The following is a 23,571-nucleotide window of genomic DNA, read 5'->3' as shown; positions in this document are numbered from 1 at the left end:
ATATATATATATATATATATATATATATATATATATATATATATATATATATATATATGCTAGGATTATATGTTTGTCTCCAATCTTTTCGACAATGAGATCTTGAAAACCACAAGTGCTAGAAGCGTACCCTTTTCGCTGGTCGATTCCAAATTTTGTGTAGATTGTCAAGTTCTAATTGAATATTTAAAAAAAACGTGGCCGTTATTTCTTTATTACATTTTTTCAGGATACACTGGAAGTGTTGAAATTTTTAAAAATCATCATATCCTATAAGTTATACATTCCAACACAACATAATTGTATACAGGGGTTGCATAGCTCAGGCGTTTGTTTCATGGCCAAATGACAATGAAAAACGAAGGATAATAATTTCCCCAGGCCAAGATGAATCTTTATTGTTTGGAGTGTTTTGCCCAATGAACACTATATCACTGACATTATAATTAACTGTGTATGTAATGTATTTGCTTATTTCATACTGCATTCAAGAAGAAAGAAAGCACTGATCATTCATGAATAGAGTAACCCAAAAGCATAAAGAGCATAAAAAGCATAACAGCAATTTACACATATGGTTGGTACCTTACAATTCTTGGAAAATTCTGTTTAACTGAAAGTTTAACATACTGTATTAATATTTTTTAAAAGTAATATTTACACTGCAAAATCATTGTGAACATAACAATGCAAAATGAAAGCTTATTGTTACTTCTGTAAACTTTTCGGTGTAATCCTTTGATGTGCAGAAAAAAAAAAGGAAGAAAATTTTCTGCTAACAATGAATAGAACAGAACTCCACACTATATTATGTGTACTTCTTGAACTTGAGCACTTTCTGTACTTTTTGGTGGCATCTTTTACTTTCCCTTTCTGTATATATGCACCTTTAAGGCGCATACAAGTGATAAAAAGCTGACTAGAGTAAAGCCTATTTCTGTACAGTGTATTAAGTAGAAAGTTCATTAAATATAAAAGAAACTGGTTGCATAAAATATTAATAAATAGGTCAAGATATTTAGAATATTTAATGTATAGTAAATGTTGTACGTTATATAGGATTAATGTAAAACAATGATTGAAATTAACAATAAAGCATAATTTGGAAAAACCAAAGCATAATTAAACAACAAATAAAACATAATGTGGGTTGCTCTATTCATGAATTAGAAATTCCAACCAGAAGTAGGCTCAATCTTGCAAATGGTGCGAAATATTGAAAAAATAATCGAAAAAATCTGCCCTTTATGGTACGCCTTGTCGATTTTTATCAAGACATCTTTCATTTGTGTCTGTAAAGGGACATGTACAGATGTTGTGAGGAATGACAAGATGATTCATGCTAATATGTGAATGATGCACTGTGTAGAGAGCGCAGGTTCAGCTAGTTTGTTTATAATTATATCGAATTTCACAGTTCCAACTTAAGTGAATACTCACATTAAGTCTTTTCTTAATAAAGACTCCAAAATTTTATACTAGAAATTGTCTGCTTTAGGAGCCCAAGTTTAGAAAAGGCTAAAACTCGTTTTCAATTAATTGCAATTAAAAGTTCATGTACAAGATTTTTTACCTTCAACTTAAATGATACTCACACAAAGTTTTTCTGTGTAAAAAATCAGAATTTAAATATTATAGAAATTGTTCAATTTACCCATTAGAAGCTGAGTTGTCGAAACATGAATTTTGTTATTTTTAATTAGGAGATTAAATACCAAATTCCATTTCGCTAACTTGAGTAAATCCTCACATTTAGGTGTTTCACAATAAAGAATCGAAATTTGTAAGATAGAAATTGCCTCTTTTCCATATTTAGGAGCGGAATTTTCGAAAACTACTAAAACACAAGTACAATTATTCTTAATAGGAAGGTCATATGCCACAAGTTTTATCTTCCTAATGTGAAACACTTCATTGTTTAAAAAAAAAAAAAAGATTTGAACCCTATTTAACCTCCTTTAGGATACATATTTTTTTAAAAAATCCTTTCTTGTCATTTGTTTTCATGGCAGGAAAGTTCCCTGTCCAAATTTTGTTTCTAGCTATTGTAGTATGGCATTATGTTAATGACTGAATTAGTTTTATATAATATTATAGATCTGAAAGGATAAGATTTTAAACAGCGTCAACACAAAATTACAAACTTCCCAAATGCAAAAATATTAGTGCAATACTGATCAGTGACATAGCCAGAAATATATCATGGAGAGCACTAATAATTGTTGTAACGAAGAAATGCGCCTTCACACATTTACATACATATAAATCAAGTATTATATGGCATCACCGGCTGGAATACGGATAATAATGGTCGGCCAGAGTACTTCATGGGCTTTTATGATCCGAAATTTAGTATTTTTGCATAAGGATGAGGCGAACTGCAAGTGGAACACACAAGAAAGAAGTTACATTCTTTTCAGTTTTTTTTTAACACTATTAAAATACTGGTAAAATTGGCGAAAAAGCAATAAATTAAACTTCCTGACGCTACAGCCATGAAATACTATGTCAATCAGATGACTCACGTTCAACTGGGTGATGAATGGCCAGCGCATAGATTCCCAGATGTAATTATTTCTGGCTCTCTGGATCGGAGTTCAGTACCTCTTCATTCAGGTAGCTTCCCAAGTGCCTCATGATGCTAGGTCAATACCAGAAAATGTTAGTGCTCCCAGCAAGAATAGAATCAGGGACCATGCACGCCAAGGTCGCACACGCTAACAATGCGACTAAACGGGAGCTACATAATAGAAATAATAAAATTTAAAAATCCACTTTCTTTTTTCACCCGCAGATGCTAAATTCTCATGTCTCTGGTGACGAAAAAGAGTTGAAGATGATTAAGAATACAGTATATAGCTAATCTACTGAAGTCTTGTAAAGGGTTAAGAATAAAGCTTATGGGAAGTAAGTTTTTCTTTAAACACGACTTTGTAAAACCTGTTTTTCGTGACAAATTATTATTTATATAAAAGGAAAGTTGTAATATATCTATTAAAAGTGTCACAAATAGAACACACTGCATGAAAGCAGAATCTATTTCGTTATTACTACACTAAAGGTAAGAGGACTTGAACCAAGTCTCCTCTGTCTACGCTATTGATACTGATTAATCATCAACTTTGTTACTCTCATTTACCTAACTGGATGCACACAGTAACTATTTTATGAGCCTACTATACTATTGCATAACTGTCTGAGAGTGATTTTTTCTCTCTATTTTTATCATTTTAACTTTCAAGCTTCGATAGGAGAGAAAAAAGTGATCGTTAAAAAAAAAAAACGAATTCGAGATTTCAGTTCTTTTACATATTTCATACCGCTACATGTCGAAAAATGGAATTTTGGACGTCTGTTTGCCGGTCTCGATGTTCACTGGCATAGACATCATACCGTTCAACGTATCGAGACCAAGCTCTTAGAGACCGTAAAAATAAGAGTAGATCACTGAAGGGTAAAAATTAAAATTTGTGATTTTCTCAAAAACGGTTCTAACGATTTCGTTGGTTTTTCATAAACCAACGTTTCAGTCGTTTTTCTAGGAAAAATCCAGAAGAAATAGTTTATGCTGGGGATGCGATTTATGAGTTATTTTCTCAAAAACGACAGAGGCAATTTTGTCCATATTTTGTAAATAAATATTTAATCAACAACTTGATAACTTATTTGTCATGAAAAACTCCACAAGCAGTAGTTACTGTTGGGGGTGAGTTTCTCCCGGATAATTTTCTTATAAATGACTAGGGCGATTTTGTTCATATTTCATTAATAGATGTTTTATTAGTAACCTAGCGCTATGGCATAACTCATTTGGCGTGAAAAAAATTTACAAAGAGCAGTTTATTCTTGGAAGTGAGTTTTTCTTTTAAAAAAAACAACTCAGAGAATTTTGGTCATAACTCTACAATGTTGAGCATATCACTTGTCACGAAAATGTTTAGAAGGGTAGCTTCCTTTTTATTCCTACAAAATTAATATTGTTTATTATATCTTCAAATACGACTTATGTGATTTTCTTTATATCTCATAAACAAATGTTTCATAAATATTCCTAATATATGATATTTAAGAGGAAAAAAAATAATTGTTCCTCTATTAAACACTTGTCATTAAAAAGTCAACGACGGCAGTTTACTTTTGAGCTGAGTTTTCTTCGAATGAAGTTTTTCGGAAACATAATTTTGTTTAAGAAATTACAGTAAGAAAGTTCAGAACGGTGGTTGATATTTTTTTTATTTACACAAATAAAGGCAAAGTCAAACAAATGGCTCTCCTAAAATAGTTTTTTTCTTTTCCTATGAATAGTTTATTGGCATATTTACTACAGCCTGTGATTCTAATTTTGATTAGTGTCTAAACCCATTATTCAACTGCAAATAATAATAATGATCATGTGTAATATGTATAGTGTATGGATGGTGAGTTATTAATGCTTTTACATTCTGAAGCAGGACTTTCGGTTCATTTTTAATCGGCCCCCCTTAAAAAGTCTTGAGCCCCTCCACGAAAACTTGCTGAATACAGCCCTGATTAAGTCTGATGACACCTAGAATGACAATACGGGTCCTGTTCCAACTTCCCGTGCTGTATTTCGGATGTTCTTCCATGGAATTCAATTATACACTCATGTACAAAAATTAAGAATGATGGTTTTGTAGGATGTATCACACAGAGTAAATGGAGGACCAGCCATATATTGGTGGAAAGTGGAGTTCCTGATGGTAACAGATTGAAAATAGTGTCGGGAAAGATACTATCTGTCAAGAAAATAAATGTACAGTTGTTTGTGAGTTTGACATCCCTATACCGACTGGCGAGCAGAACATGAGAATTAAATCAGTCAAATATGTAGTTTGGTGAGCAGACGTATTGAAAGTCCTATTTCATAGTAGAGATAAGTAACGACAGCATAAAATAAATATGAAAGAAGCTATGAAACAAACAAAAGCGGCGTAGAAGATTAGAAGTAGTGGCACAGATTAATTTGTCTGTAAAGTCGTCATTGACAGCACCTTGAAGTGGTCATGTTATAATAGTTAAGGCAACAGACTACCAACACAAAAGGTAGCAGTTTGACTTCATAGAAGGAACATTGATTTCTAATTTATAATTTTTTGCAGTATTCACTACGTGTAGTGCTAATTACGTAGGGATTTTTTTTTACAGCGATATATATATATATATACAGAGGGTTGATTAATTCGTGTGTCAATTTCATTTGTTCACTGTACAAAAGTGGTATGATGTGTAAGTCGTGTTATACAAAAGTGGTATAACTTTAGTCGAAGGACATAAGTTTTGTTTCACCATAGAAGCATGTCACTTGTACTAAAGATTAAAGAGATATAGGGTCAAAGGTCAAATTTCGATTTTTTCCTTATGGGATTACAATGTTAAATCCTGAAAGAGCCTAAAACACGTAAATCGAAGTGATAACAAAGAAAAAGCTGTATGGTATGATTCTATGTCGCAAGCCGACCAAATATGCGTCAATCAAGTGCTATGGTCAGAGGTCACTGTCAGATCAAGGTCACAGGTCACCTTGAGAACCCATTTGACATGATGAAGTACAAACATTGCGTTTTTTTCAGTGTATTCAAATGGGTTCTCAGGATGACCTGTGACCTTGATCTGACCGTGACCTCTGACCTTGACACTTGATTGATGCATATTTGGTCGTCTTGCGAATCATACCATACAACTTTTTCTTTGTTATTACTTCGAATTACGTCTTTTCAGGCTCTTTCAGAATTTACCATTGCAATCCCATAAGGAAAAAATCGAAATTTGACCTTTGACCCTATATCTCTTCAATCTTTAGTACAAGTGACATGCTTCTATGGCGAAACAAAACTTATGTCCTTCGTCTAAAGTTACACTAAATTGCACGGCTTTACCTCATACCACTTTTGCACAGTGAACAAATGAAATTGACACACGAATTAATCAACCCTCTGTGTATATATATATATATATATATATATATATATATATATATATATATATCCACCATGAAAGATGTCTTTTGTAACGTCTTTAATGAAATGCTTAGACTCAACACAAATGTTTAGATAATCCTGAGACTACTGGATTATTATCTTTGGTGTTCGAAATTTGTTTCTTTATACTCGAGTCTGTATTCATCTTCTTCGTCATTCCGATATATGTTTGATCACAATAGCATCTGACTACGTATACGCCCAAATTTATTTTATTTTCCAAGTAATAATTTTTGTAGCCTGTCAGTGACTTTTCTAGACTTTTAAATTTGAATGCGATTCTTAATCCACATTCAAGTAAAAATTTTTAAAGGCTAAACGATAAAGTAGAGCACAATGGAAAAGAAATCTTTATTTAATCTTTATTATTATCTTTATTCTTAACTTAATTTTCAGTATGAAAGCTATTGTTGAGTCTTTTATATACAGACTGTTCCATAATTCGTGTTATTTTCTACAGCGCTTGGAGAAGATGAAGTTTATACACTATTAATGTAAAATTTGGCACTCTTATTGAGAAATATCTGAATTTTTCGGATTTCTAAAGAAGATAAGAGAAAATTGCTGTTTAGCCCCCCTTTTAGGGGTGTAAACACGAAAGTTCATTTTCGTTATGGGAGATTCAATGTTAAATTTTAGAAGCAGTTTTCTCCAATAATTATTCGTGAAGATTTTGGAGCAAATGAGTTGTATTTGTTACAAAATGCAAAAACACTCATTCACAAAGCTAGTAAAGCCGTCTCAAACATTCTTTTGCGAAGGTCCCCCTTTTGGGGGGCAAGGGGCGTAAAAAGGTGGTGGGTGATATGTTACCAAAATCCCAAAATTTATTTTCGGAATGCCAGTAAGCGTGAGAAAAATCACAAATGTCACAGAATGAATGCCCCAATGTCCTTACATGTAAGAGTGACTGATAATGGGGCTACAGCCCCCTTTCAAAAATAAAAAAATCACCATAAATATCCTTAGTAGGGACATACGAGAAGAAGGTATTTTTGTTAATTAATGTGAAATTTGGCGTCATTGTATCAAATGAGTATGCGTTTTTCAAATCTGGAATGTTATTTTGATAACGCACCGCCTTAGGGGGGCACAGAGGGCGAAACATCAGATGATGGATCTTTATAAAAATTCAAAATTTTGTTCCGGAAATGCCAGTGAGCGTCAGATTTTTCACCACTGTCACAGAATTAATATTCTAATGCTCCTTGCATGTGCCAGTGACTAATATGGGGCTATAGCATCCTCTCAAAAAAAAAAAAAAAAAATCACCATAAATATCCTTAGTAGTGACATACGAAAAGAAGGTACTTCTTGTCAATTAATGTGTAATTTGGCGTCGTTGTAGCACAAAGGTATGAGTTTTTCACATCTGAAATGTTATTTTGATAACGCACCGCCTTAGGGGGGCACAGGAGGCGAAGCATCAGATGATAGACCTTTATACAAATTCCAAATTTTGTTCCGGAAATGCCAGTGAGGGTCAGATTAATCACAAATGTCACAAAATTAATATTCTAATGCTCCTTGCATGTGTCAGTGACTGATATGGGGCTACAGCCTCCCTTCCAAAAATCATATTAAAAATTCACCATAGCAGGAACATACCGGAAGAAATTATTTTTTAAAAATCAATTAAGTTAAATTTGGTTTTATTGTGCTAAAAAGGTATGTGTCTTTTAATATGGGATGTTACTTTGGTACCGCACCGCCTTAGGGGGCACGGGGGGCGAAACAAAATGATGGATGTTTATAAAAATTCCAAATTTTATTCTGGAAATGCCAGTGAGCATCAGATTAATCGTAAATTTCGCAGAATTAATATTCCGATGTTTTTTGCATGTGCCAGTGATTGATATGGGGCTACAGCCCCCTTCCAAAAAATCACATAAAAATTAGCCATAAATATTTTAGCAGGGACATCCGAGAAACCATTATTTCTTGTCAAATTAATGTAAAACAATTTATTTTAGTAAAAAGGTACGCGTTTTTGAAATATAGAATGTTATTTTGGTGACACCGGATTAGGAGGGCACAGGGCGCGCAGCATAAGCATCTGAATCTTTATTTTAAAAAATCCAAATTTATTCTGGAAGTATGAATGAGTATCAGATTAATGACAAATGTCACAGAATTAATATTCCGATGCTCTTTGCATGTCCCAGTGACTTATATGGGCTACAGCCCCCTTCCAAAAAATCACAAAAATTCACAATAAATATGTCATAATTAATATGTAAGTTGTCATTATTGCAAAACAAAAAAAAAAAATATACAATAAACCTGGAAATTACTGTAAATGAATAACTTCTGTCACTGTAACTGATTATGCATATAGCTTCGTTGTTATGGAGTCACTGGAATATAATCAAAGAATTTTATATTTTTAAAAATCAATTAGGGCTTTTTTTTTTATAGCAGAAAATCTCACACACAAATCACCTACGTATTTTCTACACACTTAAGCAGAACCATCTCGAAATAGAACACAAAATGACAATGGAAAACGTAGCAGGAACAAACAAACAAAAAAAAAAAAAAAATGAAAAGTAAAATCTTAAAAATTAAAAGTGAGCTTTAAGTTTCAATATTGTTTGCTTTATTCGTAAAAAGAAAAAGCATGTATTTTCGTTATTTCTTACACAATAACCGTATTATCCAACTTTCCATATAACAACTTACTCGTATGTACTGCAGACATAATACACACGGACACACGGTTGTAATAGAAACAAATGTTTCCCGAGGAATAAGAATCAGTTGCAGGAAATTATTCTTTGTTGAAAACAACTCTTTTTGGCTCTACTATCACTAATTGTTTGAAAAGATCATTAACCTAAGTGTAAAACCCATAAAATCAACTTACTTTTATTCGGCATGCCTCCTGAACGAGCAAGACATAAATTAATGTGATTTGGTAAAGAAACTGCGAACACCTTCTCCAACATATCTGGAGTGATCATCTCTATACTGTGAACAATCCTCTGTTTCAAGTTCTCTACACTGTTACATTATTTTTGGTAGACAATTTGTTTTAGGAATCCCCACAAGAAAAAAATCGCATGGTGTAAGATCCGGACTTCTTGGTGGCCATTCGACACTTGACCCCATAGAAATAATCCGTTCCCCAAATTTCTCTCTCAAAAGATTTATAGTCGTATTTGAGCGATGCACTGGCGCTCCATCTTGCATAAACCATAATTCATCACTTTGACCTAAATTTAAACGATCAAGTTCAGCAAATACTTTTTATCTTAGTAGCTTTTGGTATGATGACGTTGTTACATTTTCATCAAAAAAGAAAGGTCCTATCACCTCAGTCGCAGTTATACCACACCAAACCATTATTCCTCGTTTGTCCATCGACACTTCTGATCTCACGTTCGGCTGTATCGATGACCAATATCTTGCATGTGATGAGGACACGCTTCATCGGAAAACATTACTTGAAATAAGAACATAGGGTTTTCATTTAACTTCTCGATAAACCAGTTACAGAAATAAACACGATCACCATAATCACTTGTACACAATTCAGAAACCATTCGGACCTTGTATGGTTTTACCTTCAAGTTTCTTAAAATTCTTTGTAGCGTAGTTTTCTTAATATTTAAGCCTAAGCTTCGACGAGCAAGGGATTTCCGCGGTGAACTAGTAACAGATAACAACACCTGTCTTTTTATTTCTTCTGTAGATACACTTGGAGATCTTCCTGCACTTTTTCTAGATGCAAGATGGGCAATGTAAAAACAATTGCTGCGGAACTGTTTGTACAAATGGCGAATTTGCATATCGTCTACTTTTAATCCGAGTTCTTTAACTATACGGGATCTTGTCGCTCTTGCAGATTTTTCTGATAAAATGTACCATTCAATTACATTAGCACGCTGATCCTGAGTTGAAGATTGAATGATCGAAGGACACTACAGTATGAATGCAGTCTTAAAGTATACTGGTAACGACAAGTAATTATCAAATGATTAAGCCAGTCTATCCCCGAGATTCGCCTACTATGTAATGTCCATTTCCGAAGAAGTCAATCTAGCCCAGGTGTTGATTACAGACACGAAATCCTATTGAACTGTCAACACGTTAACTCGTAAATTGTTGGTATATTGCGATAAGAAAAGGTCTGAAACTGTTGTTAGCACACATGAACAAGAAGTTGAGTCAGGAATTAGAGGGTGTTTTATAAACAAAAGTTTGTTGACATTGCTTAAAATCAGCTTACAGTGGGACGCCAACAAATGATTCGGACGTGTTCCAGTGCTTCTTAAAGACACATCTCTTAGCATGCATTCTGAATAGGCCAGAGAGAAGCATGGAAGATAATAAAACAAAGTGGTGTGGTTCTTTAAATGATTTTGGGACCGGGAAGGGGGAATTAAATCACTAAAGTGGTCGCTGGCATATGGAGATAGCTTCTAAGCATTAATTTTGGTATATTTCCAAATATTTTGACGCTCACGGGAAATAACGAAAAGTTTGAATTTTTCTTACTGCCTATCTTCCCCAATTTAGAGGTTTGGCGTAATAAAACTAGAAACGCATGTACCATCATAGATGAAAGGGGAGGGAGAAGAGGAATGGTATCGTATTTTCTACCTAAAACTGCTAATTCACAGCAAAATTCGTATAAATATAGAGCAAACTGCTTTCCGCATTTTACATTGAAACTCCAGTTAGGCCAATCAAATTTTGAGTTGACGCCACTAAAAGAGATCAACACATGACCAATATCATATTGTCGCTTTAGCTCTTTTTCTAAACAAACATTTTTCGACAATAATGCCAAATTTCACTTTAATAATGAAAAATATTTACCTTCTGCCAGTAGGTCCTTGCGTATAAGGACATTCATAATGCATTTCTATTGTTTTATGAAAGAGGATTGTAGCCTAATACCAGTCACTGGTACAGTCCGCAGCAAAAAACCTCCAGCATGAGCATATATGTTTATTGTGAAACGACGAAGTCTTTTGCTCCAAAATAAGTGTGCAGGGGAGGACGCCGAGGTTTCTCCTGGCGTGGTTCATGCCACTTAGACGTTATGTTGATTCCCTGTGCTGTTAGTCGTAGTTTCACAATAAACTTAAATGCTCATGTTGTAGGTTATTTGCTGCGGATTGCACATGGAAATAGCATAGGAGCATTAATTCTGTACGCCTTGCAATTAATTTCATGCTCATTGGCGCTACCAAAATAAAATTTGGAATTTTTATACTTCGGCCCCTGTGCCCTCCAAAGCCAAAAATTACCAACCGCGCCCTTTGTCCCCTGTTATCAAAATAACATTTCAGATTTGGAAAATACATAACTTTTTATTACAATAACGCCAAATTTCACATTAATCGACCAATAGAAAAAAGCTTCTTCTGGTATGTCCCTGTTAAGGATATTTATCGTGATTTTTGGTGATTTGTGGAAGGTGGCTGTAGCACCACATCAATCACTGGCACATGCAAGGAGCATCGGAATATTAATTCTGTGTCATTTGTGATTAATCTAATACTCATTCACACTTCCAGAATAAAATTTGGAAGTTTTATAAACATCCATCATTTTATGTTTCGCCCCCTGTGCCTCCCTAAGGCGGTGCGTTATCAAAATAACATTCCAGATTTGAAAAACGCATACTCTTTTGATACAATGACGCCAAATTTCACATTAATTAACAAAAATACCTTCTTCTCGTATGTCCCTACTAAGGATATTTATGGTGATTTTTTTTATTTTTGAAAGGGGGCTGTAGCCCCATTATCAGTCACTCTTACATGTAAGGACATTGGGGCATTCATTCTGTGACATTTGTGATTAATCTCACGCTTACTGGCATTCCGAAAATACATTTTGGGATTTTGGTAACATATCACCCACCACCTTTTTACGCCCCTTGCCCCCCAAAAGGGGGACCTTCGCAAAAGAATGTTTGAGACGGCTTTACTAGCTTTGTGAATGAGTGTTTTTGCATTTTGTAACAAATACAACTCATTTGCTCCAAAATCTTCACAAATAATTATTGGAGAAAACTGCTTCTAATATTTAACATTGAGTCTCCCATAAGGAAAATGAACTTTCGTGTTTACACCCCAAAAGGGGGGGCTAAACAGCAATTTTCTCTTATTTTTTTTAGAAATTCGAAAAATTCAGATATTTCTCAATAAGAGTGCCAAATTTTACATTAATAGTGTATAAACTTCATCTTCTCCCAGCGCTGTAGAAAATAACACGAATTATGGAACAGTCTGTATATATATATAGTGAAGACATTAAGTTCTTTATTATATTTAGTTAAGACATTTAAGTTGAGTGGAAGAAAAAGGTAAATACGGACTATATGAAGTCAGATGTGATTGTGGAGAAAAAAAAAACATATCGGCCTGACGAAGGGAACTATAGACACTAGGATAAAGAAACACATCTAGATCGTCGAAGATGTAAAAACACAACGATTTCAGGATAATCGAAATATTATTTGTGTTGAATCTAAGCATTTCATTTAAGACGTCAAGATTTTACGTAAGACCTCTTTCATGCTGGAAAGAACCTTATTTAAATCTTATTTCTTTAGAACGAAGTATCCAAAATTAAATTTAGATACAGACAATTTAGTTAAACAATTCACAAACAATGATAATTTTTTTTTTATAAATTTAATTTTGAACCAAAAATACCATGGAAATAACATTACGTAAAAATCAGAAGTACATAGAAAATCTTGCACTATGGCAACATTACTACTACACTGATGGATGATTATGCATGTGCAACGTAATTTTTACATCTATTTATATACATTTAAGTGATATATAAGCTCAATGTAATAAGTTCTAATCAACAAGACATACAGAAGGATGTATGAAAATTTTGAGTTCAATTACCATCTGAATAATGGACTTGTCAATGCTTGCCGGTTTCTCAGTTGAAAGCATAGTCAAGGATAAATTTTCTACAATATAATTAAGCATTTGACAGAAAATGAAATGTCCAAAGATGAGATGTATACCGATCGATATATCTTATTGAGCTGAAGAAAAATTATACACGTGAGTGTAAAAAGATCATTCACAGTTCTCGAGAAAATGAAGGAAAAAAACAATTAATTCGAAAATCTAAAACCCGATACTGCATGAGAACCATGCCACTTGTTGAAGTGAAACTCATACTAAATTATACTCTCTTGAAGCTCTTCATTATGATACTACCAAGACTACAGTTCATAGTATAGTTACAGAGATATAGCCTAAAATTATCATTATATCGTCCAAATTTAAACGCATGTATTAGGCGGTAGACCACATCGAGCCGAAGTAGAAAACATGCTTGAGGATAAATTCTAATGCGTAGTTTTCAAGAAAATCGAAAAAGACTAAGTTCTGTGATGCTAAAAGGTAAGCCGCTCGTTGCCAATAGTAATTGTCAGTTTTTATTTTGCTGGAAGAAATTACCTATTTATGTACTTTATATATAATAAAGTACGCTGTTAACTAGCATATTATTATTTGTCGTTTCCTAATGGTGACACACATTCTCGTTACGCATATACTAACTAACTAACTCTTATAGAACCCAGAGGTTCAATGTCGCGTTCACAAAAGCTCTCCACTGACTTTTATCCTTAGCCAACTGGATCCAGTTTCTACTTCTGCGAGATCCATCTTAATATTATTCTCCCATCTGCGCCTAGGTCTTCCTAATGGTCGTTTTCCGATTGGTCATCCAGTTAAGACTTTGAAAGCGTTCCTACTCTCTTTCATCCTGGCCACATGACCTGCCCATGTAAGCATCCTAGATTTGACGACCCTAACATGGTAAACATTTGGTCGATAGTTGATCGATTTCGTCTAAATCCGCACTGATAATCTCCAATAATTTCATCTGCGTATGAGGTTAATCTTGCTAATAGAAAATGAAATGAAATCTTTAAGTTTTACGTCCCACGGTTATGCCGGTTAGGCTAAAGGAGACGGTGATGATGAGAGATGAGTGAAATGGTGGAATGAAGAAAGTGGGAGGAAACGGGAGAACCCCGAGAAAACCCACGAGCACGATGTTTGTCCACCACAAAATTCTTGCTAATAGAATGTTTGAAAGAATTTTATAGAATGTTGACAGAAGAGAAATGTCTCATAACTATTAGTCGGTTTTGTCGCCTTTCTTGTGAATTGGAACAATGATTGAATCTTCCCACTCTTGTGGCAATTCTTCCTTGTTCCAGATAAGGCGAATGAGTTTGTGTATTTTGTTCCACATTTTTTTGCCTCCAGCTAAAATTAACTCAGCCGGAATTTAGTCTACACCCGGAGATTTGTGTTTCTTTTATCTCTTTATAGCAATCTCTACTTCTACTCGGTTAGGTTCTGAAATATACGGTTCTGTGGTGTGTATTTCCCTTTCTCCATGCACATTCGTTTTTGGCTGCGTGATAAGCAAATCGTCGAAGAAATCTTTCCATCTATTTAAGATGCTATCTGTATCAGTGAGAACTGTTCCGTCAGCTTTCTTTAATATATAAGCACTAGGTTCATAGCCTTTCTTAAATTCTTTGCTCCCTTTATACATGTCCCGAATGTTTTTATTTTTTCCATTATCTTCAAGTTCCTTAATTTTAGATTTCAAAAAATCACGTTTCTTTGTTCTAAAAGTTTTGCAAGTTTCCTGCCTGATGTCTACGAAATTTTATGTAGTTATTTCATTCGGATTTTGTAACCAACGCAATTTTGCCTCTTTGTCTGCTAGTTTAATGTATTCTTGGTAGACCCATGGTTTGTTCCTACGTATTTCAGCGTGTCCCAATTTTTCTTTCGCTGAAATTTTAATGCTATCTCTAATTTCAATCCAAGTATCCTCAACACTAGTACACTCTGAATCTTCTAAAACAGATAGAGAATCTATTCGAAACTTCAATTTGGTATTCCTCTCTTCTAATTTCTTTAAATTAAATCTCTCCGTTTTCAGACATTGAATATTTCCTTTATTGAACGATAATCCCTCTCTTATTATCGCTGCTACCAGGTAGTGATCAGTGTCACAATCAGCCCCTCTAAACGAGCGAACATCACTTATGCTAGATTGTCTTTTTCTATCTACTAAAACGTAACCAATTTGATTATGTGTTTTTCCGTCTGGTGAGGTCCAAGTGTATTTATGAACGTCGCGATGTGGGAATTTGTACTCTTCACGATTGGGTTTTTGGATGTTGCAAAGTTCACGAGTCTAACACCACTGCCATTACTTTCCTTATGCAGACTTTCGTTCCCTATAATCGGTTTGAAAATATTATCTCGTCCTACCTTCGCATTGAAATCCCCTAGCAAAGTCTTCATACGGTATCGCGGAAGTTGGTCAAATATCCGTTGCACTTCTTCTTCGTAAAAACTGTCCTTTATATCGTCATCCTTATCTTCTGTTGAGGCATGTACATTTAAAACAATAATATCATACCACCGACTCGTTAAGAGTAATAAAAGAAAGTCTATAAGTAAATTCAACCCGCTTAATTGCTGATAATATTCATTTGTGAACGGAAAACCCTGTTCCTAATTGCTGATTTTTATTTCCTTCCCCGTAAAAGAACGTAAAATTTCCGGAATTCACAGTTCCATTTCCTTCCCACCTAACTTCCTACACTCCTACTAGGTCCATCCTGTATTTCTCTAACTCACTCGTTACGGATTTTAACGCGCCTACCCTGTAAAGACTTCTAATATTCCATGTTCCAAATGTCATGTCTATTTTCTTTTGCTGAGGTCGTACCAAGTTATCAGTTCTTATCCGACTTATAAAATTTACGCAACAAGGAAAGAAGTTATAATCTTTATTATTAAATATGTAAATGAGGCTAAGGTAAAATGCATACATTAAGGAATCATCATTTATACTTATCCTGCACTGTGCTTCTGCAAATTCTTTCCTAGTATAGATGATGAGTAAAAGAAAGGAAGAAAAAAACTATGACCATAAGAGTTATCTTTAGATTTAATGTTAGAGTTGCGTATGTTCGTAAGTCTAGAATTTGCTTTTTAAGCTAGGTAATCTACAACGAAGAGAAAAGATGTACGCATGAAATGTCAACAACGAGCTTAATATAAAAGTAGTACTAGAAAAATTTCTTTTATGGATACAGCCCTGAATCTATTATTAACCTTGTATTGATACTAAAAATAAAGTTGATGAACTGCATAAATGGGAAAGTTACTTTTGACTTTTTGGTTTTGCCACATTGTTTTAAGCAGTCGTATGTCTAAACTATGAAATGTTTGTCACCTTTGTAATTTATTCGCGACAGGTGTTTCTATGTTGTTCACTTAACATTACGAATTTGCAGATATGTTTCTAGTGGCGCGTTAAAGATTTCTAGTTTTAAAATTTTTATAGTTTGATTTAGTTGTATAGCTTTCGAAGCATGGGACTCTCATAGTAAGTGTAACTAATAATAATAATAATAATAATAATAATAATAATAATAATAATAATAATAATAATAATAATAAATAAATAAAAAATAAAAGAGAGAAAGAGGGATTTTAAGTACTCAATGCATCATTTCACAAGATGAAATTGATTAACCTTAAATTCCGATAATTCACCAAGTGACCTTGATTCTATGACTAAAAATGAAACGATTAGCTTCCATAGGTGATAGTATACAGTTATTATACAGTGATTACACAAAAATATAGTATGGTTTATACTTTGACAGTTAGCAAATCATAAATAAACACTTTCTGACCAGAACAATACACTTATTTATTAAAACTAAAATAATGTGTAACAGTTTCAGCAATTTAATGTTGTCTTCCTCAGACACTCAATCCTCAGATTAAGCTTGGAAACTGTTACACATTATTTCAGTTTTAATAAATAGTGTATCACTCTGGTCAGAAAAATTTTATTTATCTAATAATGTCCAGAGTCGTATGGAGTTAGTAATTTAGCAGTAAAAATCTATTACATAAATAATAAATATTTATTTACACTATCTACAAAAAAAATTAAGTCTATTTTACATCAATTTCAAGTTCAGAATTGAATGCACAAAGCTATTTATTCATCCTCATCCAAGAAGTTAGATAATCCGTGCGTTTTTTCATCACAGATGCAATGTGTTTGTACGGATTTTCCAACTCACTAGGCGTTACTGGTATTCGACTGAAACGTTTCACACGAGGAGACAGCAAAATTAAGTTTTGTGCCAGGCCATATATGCTGGAGGTCAGCCAATAGACACACATACACTAAAAGAAAAAAGTAAAATGCACACAATTAGCATATAACAATGCAGCTATTGCAAATATCCTGGCAATTTGAAATAACTAATTATATATATATATATATATATAAAACACAAATTAAGAATTAGTATTCGACGCTTAATATTTATTTATAATTCCAATCAATGGAAAATATCCAATCAACTGCAAGATGCTAATCATGTAGAATGTATTGTTAAATCCTGTTTATAACGCAACAAATTCTGCACAGACATTAAAATCTTTCGAAAAAATATATATAAATACTGTGATGGGATGTTAACGTATTTCTGAAATCTTAGAAGAGGAAGAAATGCTTTGATTTTTAAATAAACTGGACAGATACATTTATTTTCCAATTATATATAGTGATACAATACCACGGAAACTAGTTCCACGTCATTCTTCTCCGTTCCAAACCGCGAAAGTAATGTAGTTAACACTACAATAACTCAATAATATGTCAATTAAATTATCTGTTATTTTTTTGTTTTTTACACAGGTACTTGAATACATAAATTAAATAAGCACTAACCAAGGTTAGTGCTTATTTAATTTATTAATATGATCCTACAGCGTCCATTAGCAAATACTTGAATACATGTGACGCACCTCATTTGATGGATTAGCAAGGATAGAATCCAGAGCTTTTCTAGTGGTAAATAGTACTGGTACTTTTTTCTGAAGAAGCTGTTTCTCTTGTCACTTTTTTTTTTTTTTCTTTTTTTTTTTTTTTTTTTTTAAATTTACGAAATGAATATGACGTATTTCAATTCAAATCGACTTAAGCAAGAATATGTTACAGAATTAAAAAGGTAATATGGTCAATAGATGGCAGCACATGCTATTTTTTTCCACTTGTTTGACACTTGTATTTGCAACCAATTAGAACGTGTAGAATAACGTTTTCATGGCGAACATGATCAACATGATGCGCCACAAATCATTGATCACATGAAAGAATATGTGTAGTGATAGTGTATTGTAGAGATTGGATCATTGGGAGGGTTTACGACTCTCTTGTTTCTTTGACTGTTTCCATTCGATTACTTCTTGTGGGGCTATTTAAAATACGTTGTGTACCACAAACATTAAAAGTTCTCCAGGCAAGATTTACGCACGCCAGTATCGTACAAAGAAATTCACCAAACAAGGATCCCACAACCGAACCCACAAGGATCGTTTCAGAACACACGTCATTTTTGTATACATATCTCAATATGATAAATGTTTAGTTTTTCATTATATCTTATTGAAGACGAGAGGAGGAATGGGTAAAATTCGGCATCATCCCTTTGTGTACACCACTCTCGACTTCAATAACAGCATGAAATCCGTTATTTAAAGGACATTCTTTCGTAATTTACGGCGTCGTATGATATCTTGCACAGCTATAATGGACGGACAATTCCAGTATTTGCTAAGTATATATACAGATGGTGATCAGGAAAATGGAAACACCTGTAGTTGGCAACACGTCAGATGTATTGGTTGGCAGTGGTGTCGTGGCGCCTGCAGCGCCGGACCGCTGGTGGTGGTGTGTTAGGTCGGTCTCCATACTACGTCAGGCGCAGTGGAACAGCAGTGTCCAGTATCTGCAGCAGACGGAGGTAGTGTAAAATGGGAGACCTCTCAAATTTTCAAAGAGAGCAAATTGTTGGTGCGCGGTTATGTGGAGTGAGTGTGACGGCAGTGGCTACTGTGTTAGGTGTGTCGCGTGGGACAGTGTCGAAGGTGATGATGGCCTACACAACACACGGGAAAACCACATCGGGGAAGCGGAACAGTGGGCGGAAGAGAATCATGAGTGACAGGTCACGTCGGGTATTAAAGCGCATTGTCACGCAGAACCGTTGTGCCACTGCGGAGCAAGTGACGGAGGAACTCAATCAGCACCTCCCCCACTCTGTTTCGACAATCACAGTCCGCCGCGAATTACATGACATGAACTTACGGGGTCGTGTTGCACGGGCCAAACCGCCCATCAGGGACCATAACGCTTTCGCACGCCGTAAATGGTGCCGTGACCATGCAACTTGGACCGTTGAGGACTGGAAATGTGTGATGTGGTCGGATGAGTCATCCTTCACCCTATTCCCAACCACGGGCCGTGTTTATGTGTGGAGAATGCCCAAAGAAGCTTATGATCTGCAGTGTCTCCGCCCAACTGTGAAACATGGCGGCGGCTCGGTGATGCTGTGGGCCGCCATACCATGGTTTTCATTGGGTCCTGTGGTCACACTTAGAGAACGAATCACTGCCAACGATTATGTCGCAATTTTAGGAGACCACTTGCATCCTATGGTCCGGATGTTGTTCCCGGACAATGACGCCATCTTCCAGGATGATAATGCACCCATTCACACAGCTGGCGTTGTTGCAGCGTGGTTTGAGGAACATCGGGATGAAGTTCAACACCTCCCCTTGCCCGCCCAATCCCCAGATCTCAACATAATTGAACATCTGTGGTCCGTCTTGGAAACACGACTCCGGCGACGATTTCCACCTCCATCCTCTCTCACAGAACTGGCCGATGCCCTGCACGAGGAATGGTGTAAAATTCCACTTATTCACGACCTTTATGCCTCCATCCCACGTCGCATCAAGGCTGTTCTGAAGGCGAAAGGTGGCCCGACACCACATTAATCTGGTAAGTTGCAATTTCGTTCAGGTGTTTCCATTTTTCTAATCACCATCTATATATATATATATATATATATATATATATATATATATATATATATATATATATATATATATATATATATATATAAAGTAACAAGCGTTGCTAACCACGTTAGTGTATAACTAAGTTTTGCTGATTTTCCTAATAGAAGTATATTCTACTATTTTTGTTCTAGTTTTTGATATAATGTACAGACATTCGCCACGTATCCTCTGGTGCAGTTTAGTGCTCACAGTGCTGCTAGCAGACAGGAAATTCTCAGAAAACTAGATTTTTAAGCAGACGTCATGAAGTGCTTTTAACTATCAACTCGTACATTTAAACAAAGCATATCGATTAGCTTCGACATTTTTAGCACATGCCATGTCTAAAACCATATAAGAAATTTTTGTGGCATTGGATTTTGAAAACGTTTCCGGCCAAACAAAGAGATTTCTTTATTTTTGTTTTTACACCTAATGCCATTCTCACGTATATGTCCTTACTCACGTGGTTTATTTCACTTTCTCAGAAAAATATGCCAGAGAATCACATTTCCTTCGTGTGCAATCCGCATTCAAGTCACATATTTCATTTCCGAATTATAACAGTTTAATGTTCTCGAGACAAATTGTATTTTAAAGCTAACATATACACATCTGTTCTGTTGTTTTTTTTTTTTTCCTTTCCTTTCTTTTCAATGGGATATTGAAATTTTAACGATGTCGCTTCTAGATCCTTTTCGTATCAAGGTTTGGAATATTTATCAATGATTGACTTTTATACACTCTAAGAAGTATTTCTTACTTTAAGGCAAATGCAATAAACCTGTTTCAAACAAAATAATGCTCAAGACAAATTGCACTGAATGAAATTCTGACTAAATCTGGAATATAAACAACAATACATCTCTTTAACGCATATAGCTTCTGTAACCGACACAATGATATGCTAGCCCACCCAAATAACAAAGTTTCTACTCAGAGAGATGTCTGTTGAAAGATAATCTACTGAAGATTCTGCAATGAAAACCAAAATATCTATCTTGGCAACGAAAATTGACATTTACAACAGTAATAGTTAAATTATAAATGTACATTTTGAAAACTGAGGAAAAACACTTACAGAAGGAACATTGGCAGCAATTGGTATCATGACAATGGTTAGGCCGCGAAAGAAGTTGGTGGCGTATCTCTGCAGTTTGCTCGGTTGTTGCATTTTACACATGGCTTGAATCTGTGGAACATGTATTCTAATCAGAAAGGCAACTAATAAAGTAAAAGTACACATAAATCATTCATTTTAAAATATCATTCTTATTTTTTAACTCTCTACTTGTGGTCATAATCTAACACAACAACAATAATGATGAATCGTTTAATAATATGTAACCCAATAAAATTAAAGAAAACATGAGTAAAACTACAAAGAAACAAAATGAAGAAAATGGAATATATGACTTCAATTGATTGTACTTCCTTTTTCCTTTTTAGAAACGAAAGGAATAAAAATGAAATACAGAATGAATGGTGTACAAACGAATATTCTGAATGATTTTTCTATTCAACATTGAAGAAGCAGATTCAACCCAAAAAGTTCTTTTGTATTTAAACACGAAATGTAATTATGCTCGTTCCATTATTATTATTATTTTAATTAGAGCATATTCTTCGGATCCCATTATACCAGTAATGATTATAGTATGTGGCCCTTGCGCAAAATTTTCCCTCTCCAGACCTTTCTCCAATCGTACTCAACCCAAGCTACCAGTATCTTAACTCCCGTTTATTCAAATATCATTCCCCTCCCCCTTCCGAGAAAATAATCCAAAATCATCAGTATTATACAGGTTGAATCTCATATTATCTATGTTGAAAACGTAGTCCACGTAACTCTACGAATATAATGACAGATCAACTCAAAGTAACAGGAAGTTATTCCTGTGGCAAGAAGAAATTTACATTTAATAGTTTAAAAATGCAAAATCATTTTATGGTTCAATAAATGTATACTATGTTCATAAAGAAGCATAGTAAATGAAGCGATGGATTTCTAAAAATACGTCATAAGTCTAACTGTCACTTGCGTACATGCTAATGTTGTTTGACACAATTTAAAGGAGAGGGGGGTGATATTGGGACGACGCATTCATTGCAAGCATACAGACATCTGTCTGAGAAATTGAATACTCAGGCAAATTTCAGTTCGATGCATGGTCTGAACTGTCCTCAAACCTGTTCAACCTCATCTCTATCTGACTTCTACTTTCACCTTGCCACTTAGGTTCGATAAAACATATAGCAAACAGGAGTAGTTATCTTACTGATCGTCGAAATAATTTTACCTTGATCATTTTAGTAATTTGGAAAGTATGATATATTCCAAAAGTATTCTAGATGAAGTGTCAAGAATGTCAACCCATCTTGATTTTGTTCAATAGTTGAGGGGCCCACGGAAAAAGGAATACAACCAAGGCTACTAAATTTTATGTAATTACAAAGAGGACACCTTATAAGCATTGGTATTTAAAACTCAACGCTCTGAAAAAATGATTTATACAAACGTTAAATGTATTGACACATGACGGAGACTACAAACTTAATAGCTTAAGGAATAAATTTATACTTGTATTACCACCTTAGTCTTTATCCTTTAATGCTCCAGCTACTCATGTTGATAATCAAAGGTACTTTTCAATTGATCTAATTTTCTTCAATAGGTCTGATTTATTTGTTCTGTTCCTGTTAATCTATCATTCTGACTCATTCTAATAATGGTGAATAAAGATAGTAAGATAAATTCTATTGCTTCTTGAAGGAGACTGATAAGGAAAAGTCAACTGTCTTTGGGGATAATGGTTCATTATATAATACATTCCCATGAGAAAAATCCCTACGCCGTGGGATTTATCCCCCAACAGGTAAATCTGAACTCAATGCATGTGAAACTGAAACATAAAACAAAACAAGTTGTATGATGCGATCAGCAGTACGCATCTTTAAACATTACAAGACCATTAGTCGTTTCAACACACAGCTGGTTCTGTTTGGCACTTGCGCAAACTCATGTACGAGATTACCTGTAATAAATAGTCTTGTTCTTTAAATTCTTCTTTAAAAACATGGACATAGTACTATATGTTAAAAAACCGACTGGAAGAATTTTCCAGGATGGAAAATAAAAAATTCCGCCTGGAATAATTTTCCAGGAAAAAAATACATGTCCGTACAAAAAAAAGTTTGGTAACCCTTACTACAACAAAGAGCATTTTTTCTTTCATTACATTTCAATCTGATAGCCCTCCTTTTGAGTTAATAGATGGTGATAATATCACTATCGACTGAAAATGGGTTATGACTACTTCGAGACTCTTCAATCTATAAAATTCACCAGTATGTTCTTTTTTAATAATCATATTCGGAAATTTATGCAAATAAAATGTTTACCATATTACTTTAAATTTGTTGTAGAATCACCGTTATACAAGTTCCTTACTTTAGTATTATCATCAAAACTAGATTCAATACCTACATACTTGAGATATTAGAACGCGTTGTTGTAGATTTGATTCCCAGTGGGCAACCTAAGTTATCTACGCACAACTGAATGTAGGACTACAATAACAAATAAGCTTTGTTGATGCTTCTATATTCCA

The 23,571-nt window shown here is 34.4% G+C and overlaps 1 protein-coding gene across 3 annotated transcripts in view; it reads right to left on the bottom strand.

Annotated features, from left to right (window-relative positions):
* Positions 1-16,954: 16,954 nt before the first annotated feature.
* Positions 16,955-23,571, bottom strand: part of LOC145695170 (cytochrome c oxidase assembly protein COX18, mitochondrial) — a 47,013-nt gene continuing 40,396 nt past the window's right edge. For all 3 annotated transcript variants that reach the window (XM_081772140.1, XM_081772131.1, XM_081772148.1), the window contains exons 6-7: positions 21,042-21,152; positions 16,955-17,236 (exon numbers count right to left, since the gene is read on the bottom strand). In XM_081772140.1, the coding sequence (XP_081628266.1) occupies positions 17,042-17,236; positions 21,042-21,152 (306 nt within the window). In that variant the 3' untranslated portion in view covers positions 16,955-17,041. The remainder of the gene's footprint in view (positions 17,237-21,041; positions 21,153-23,571) is intronic.

The sequence above is a fragment of the Thermobia domestica genome, chromosome 1 (genome assembly GCF_964235325.1).
Source record: "Thermobia domestica chromosome 1, izTheDome1.hap1.1, whole genome shotgun sequence".
Classification (NCBI taxonomy): domain Eukaryota; kingdom Metazoa; phylum Arthropoda; class Insecta; order Zygentoma; family Lepismatidae; genus Thermobia; species Thermobia domestica.
Note: the sequence above shows the minus strand (reverse complement) of the source record. Positions and strands in the feature narration are given on the sequence as shown.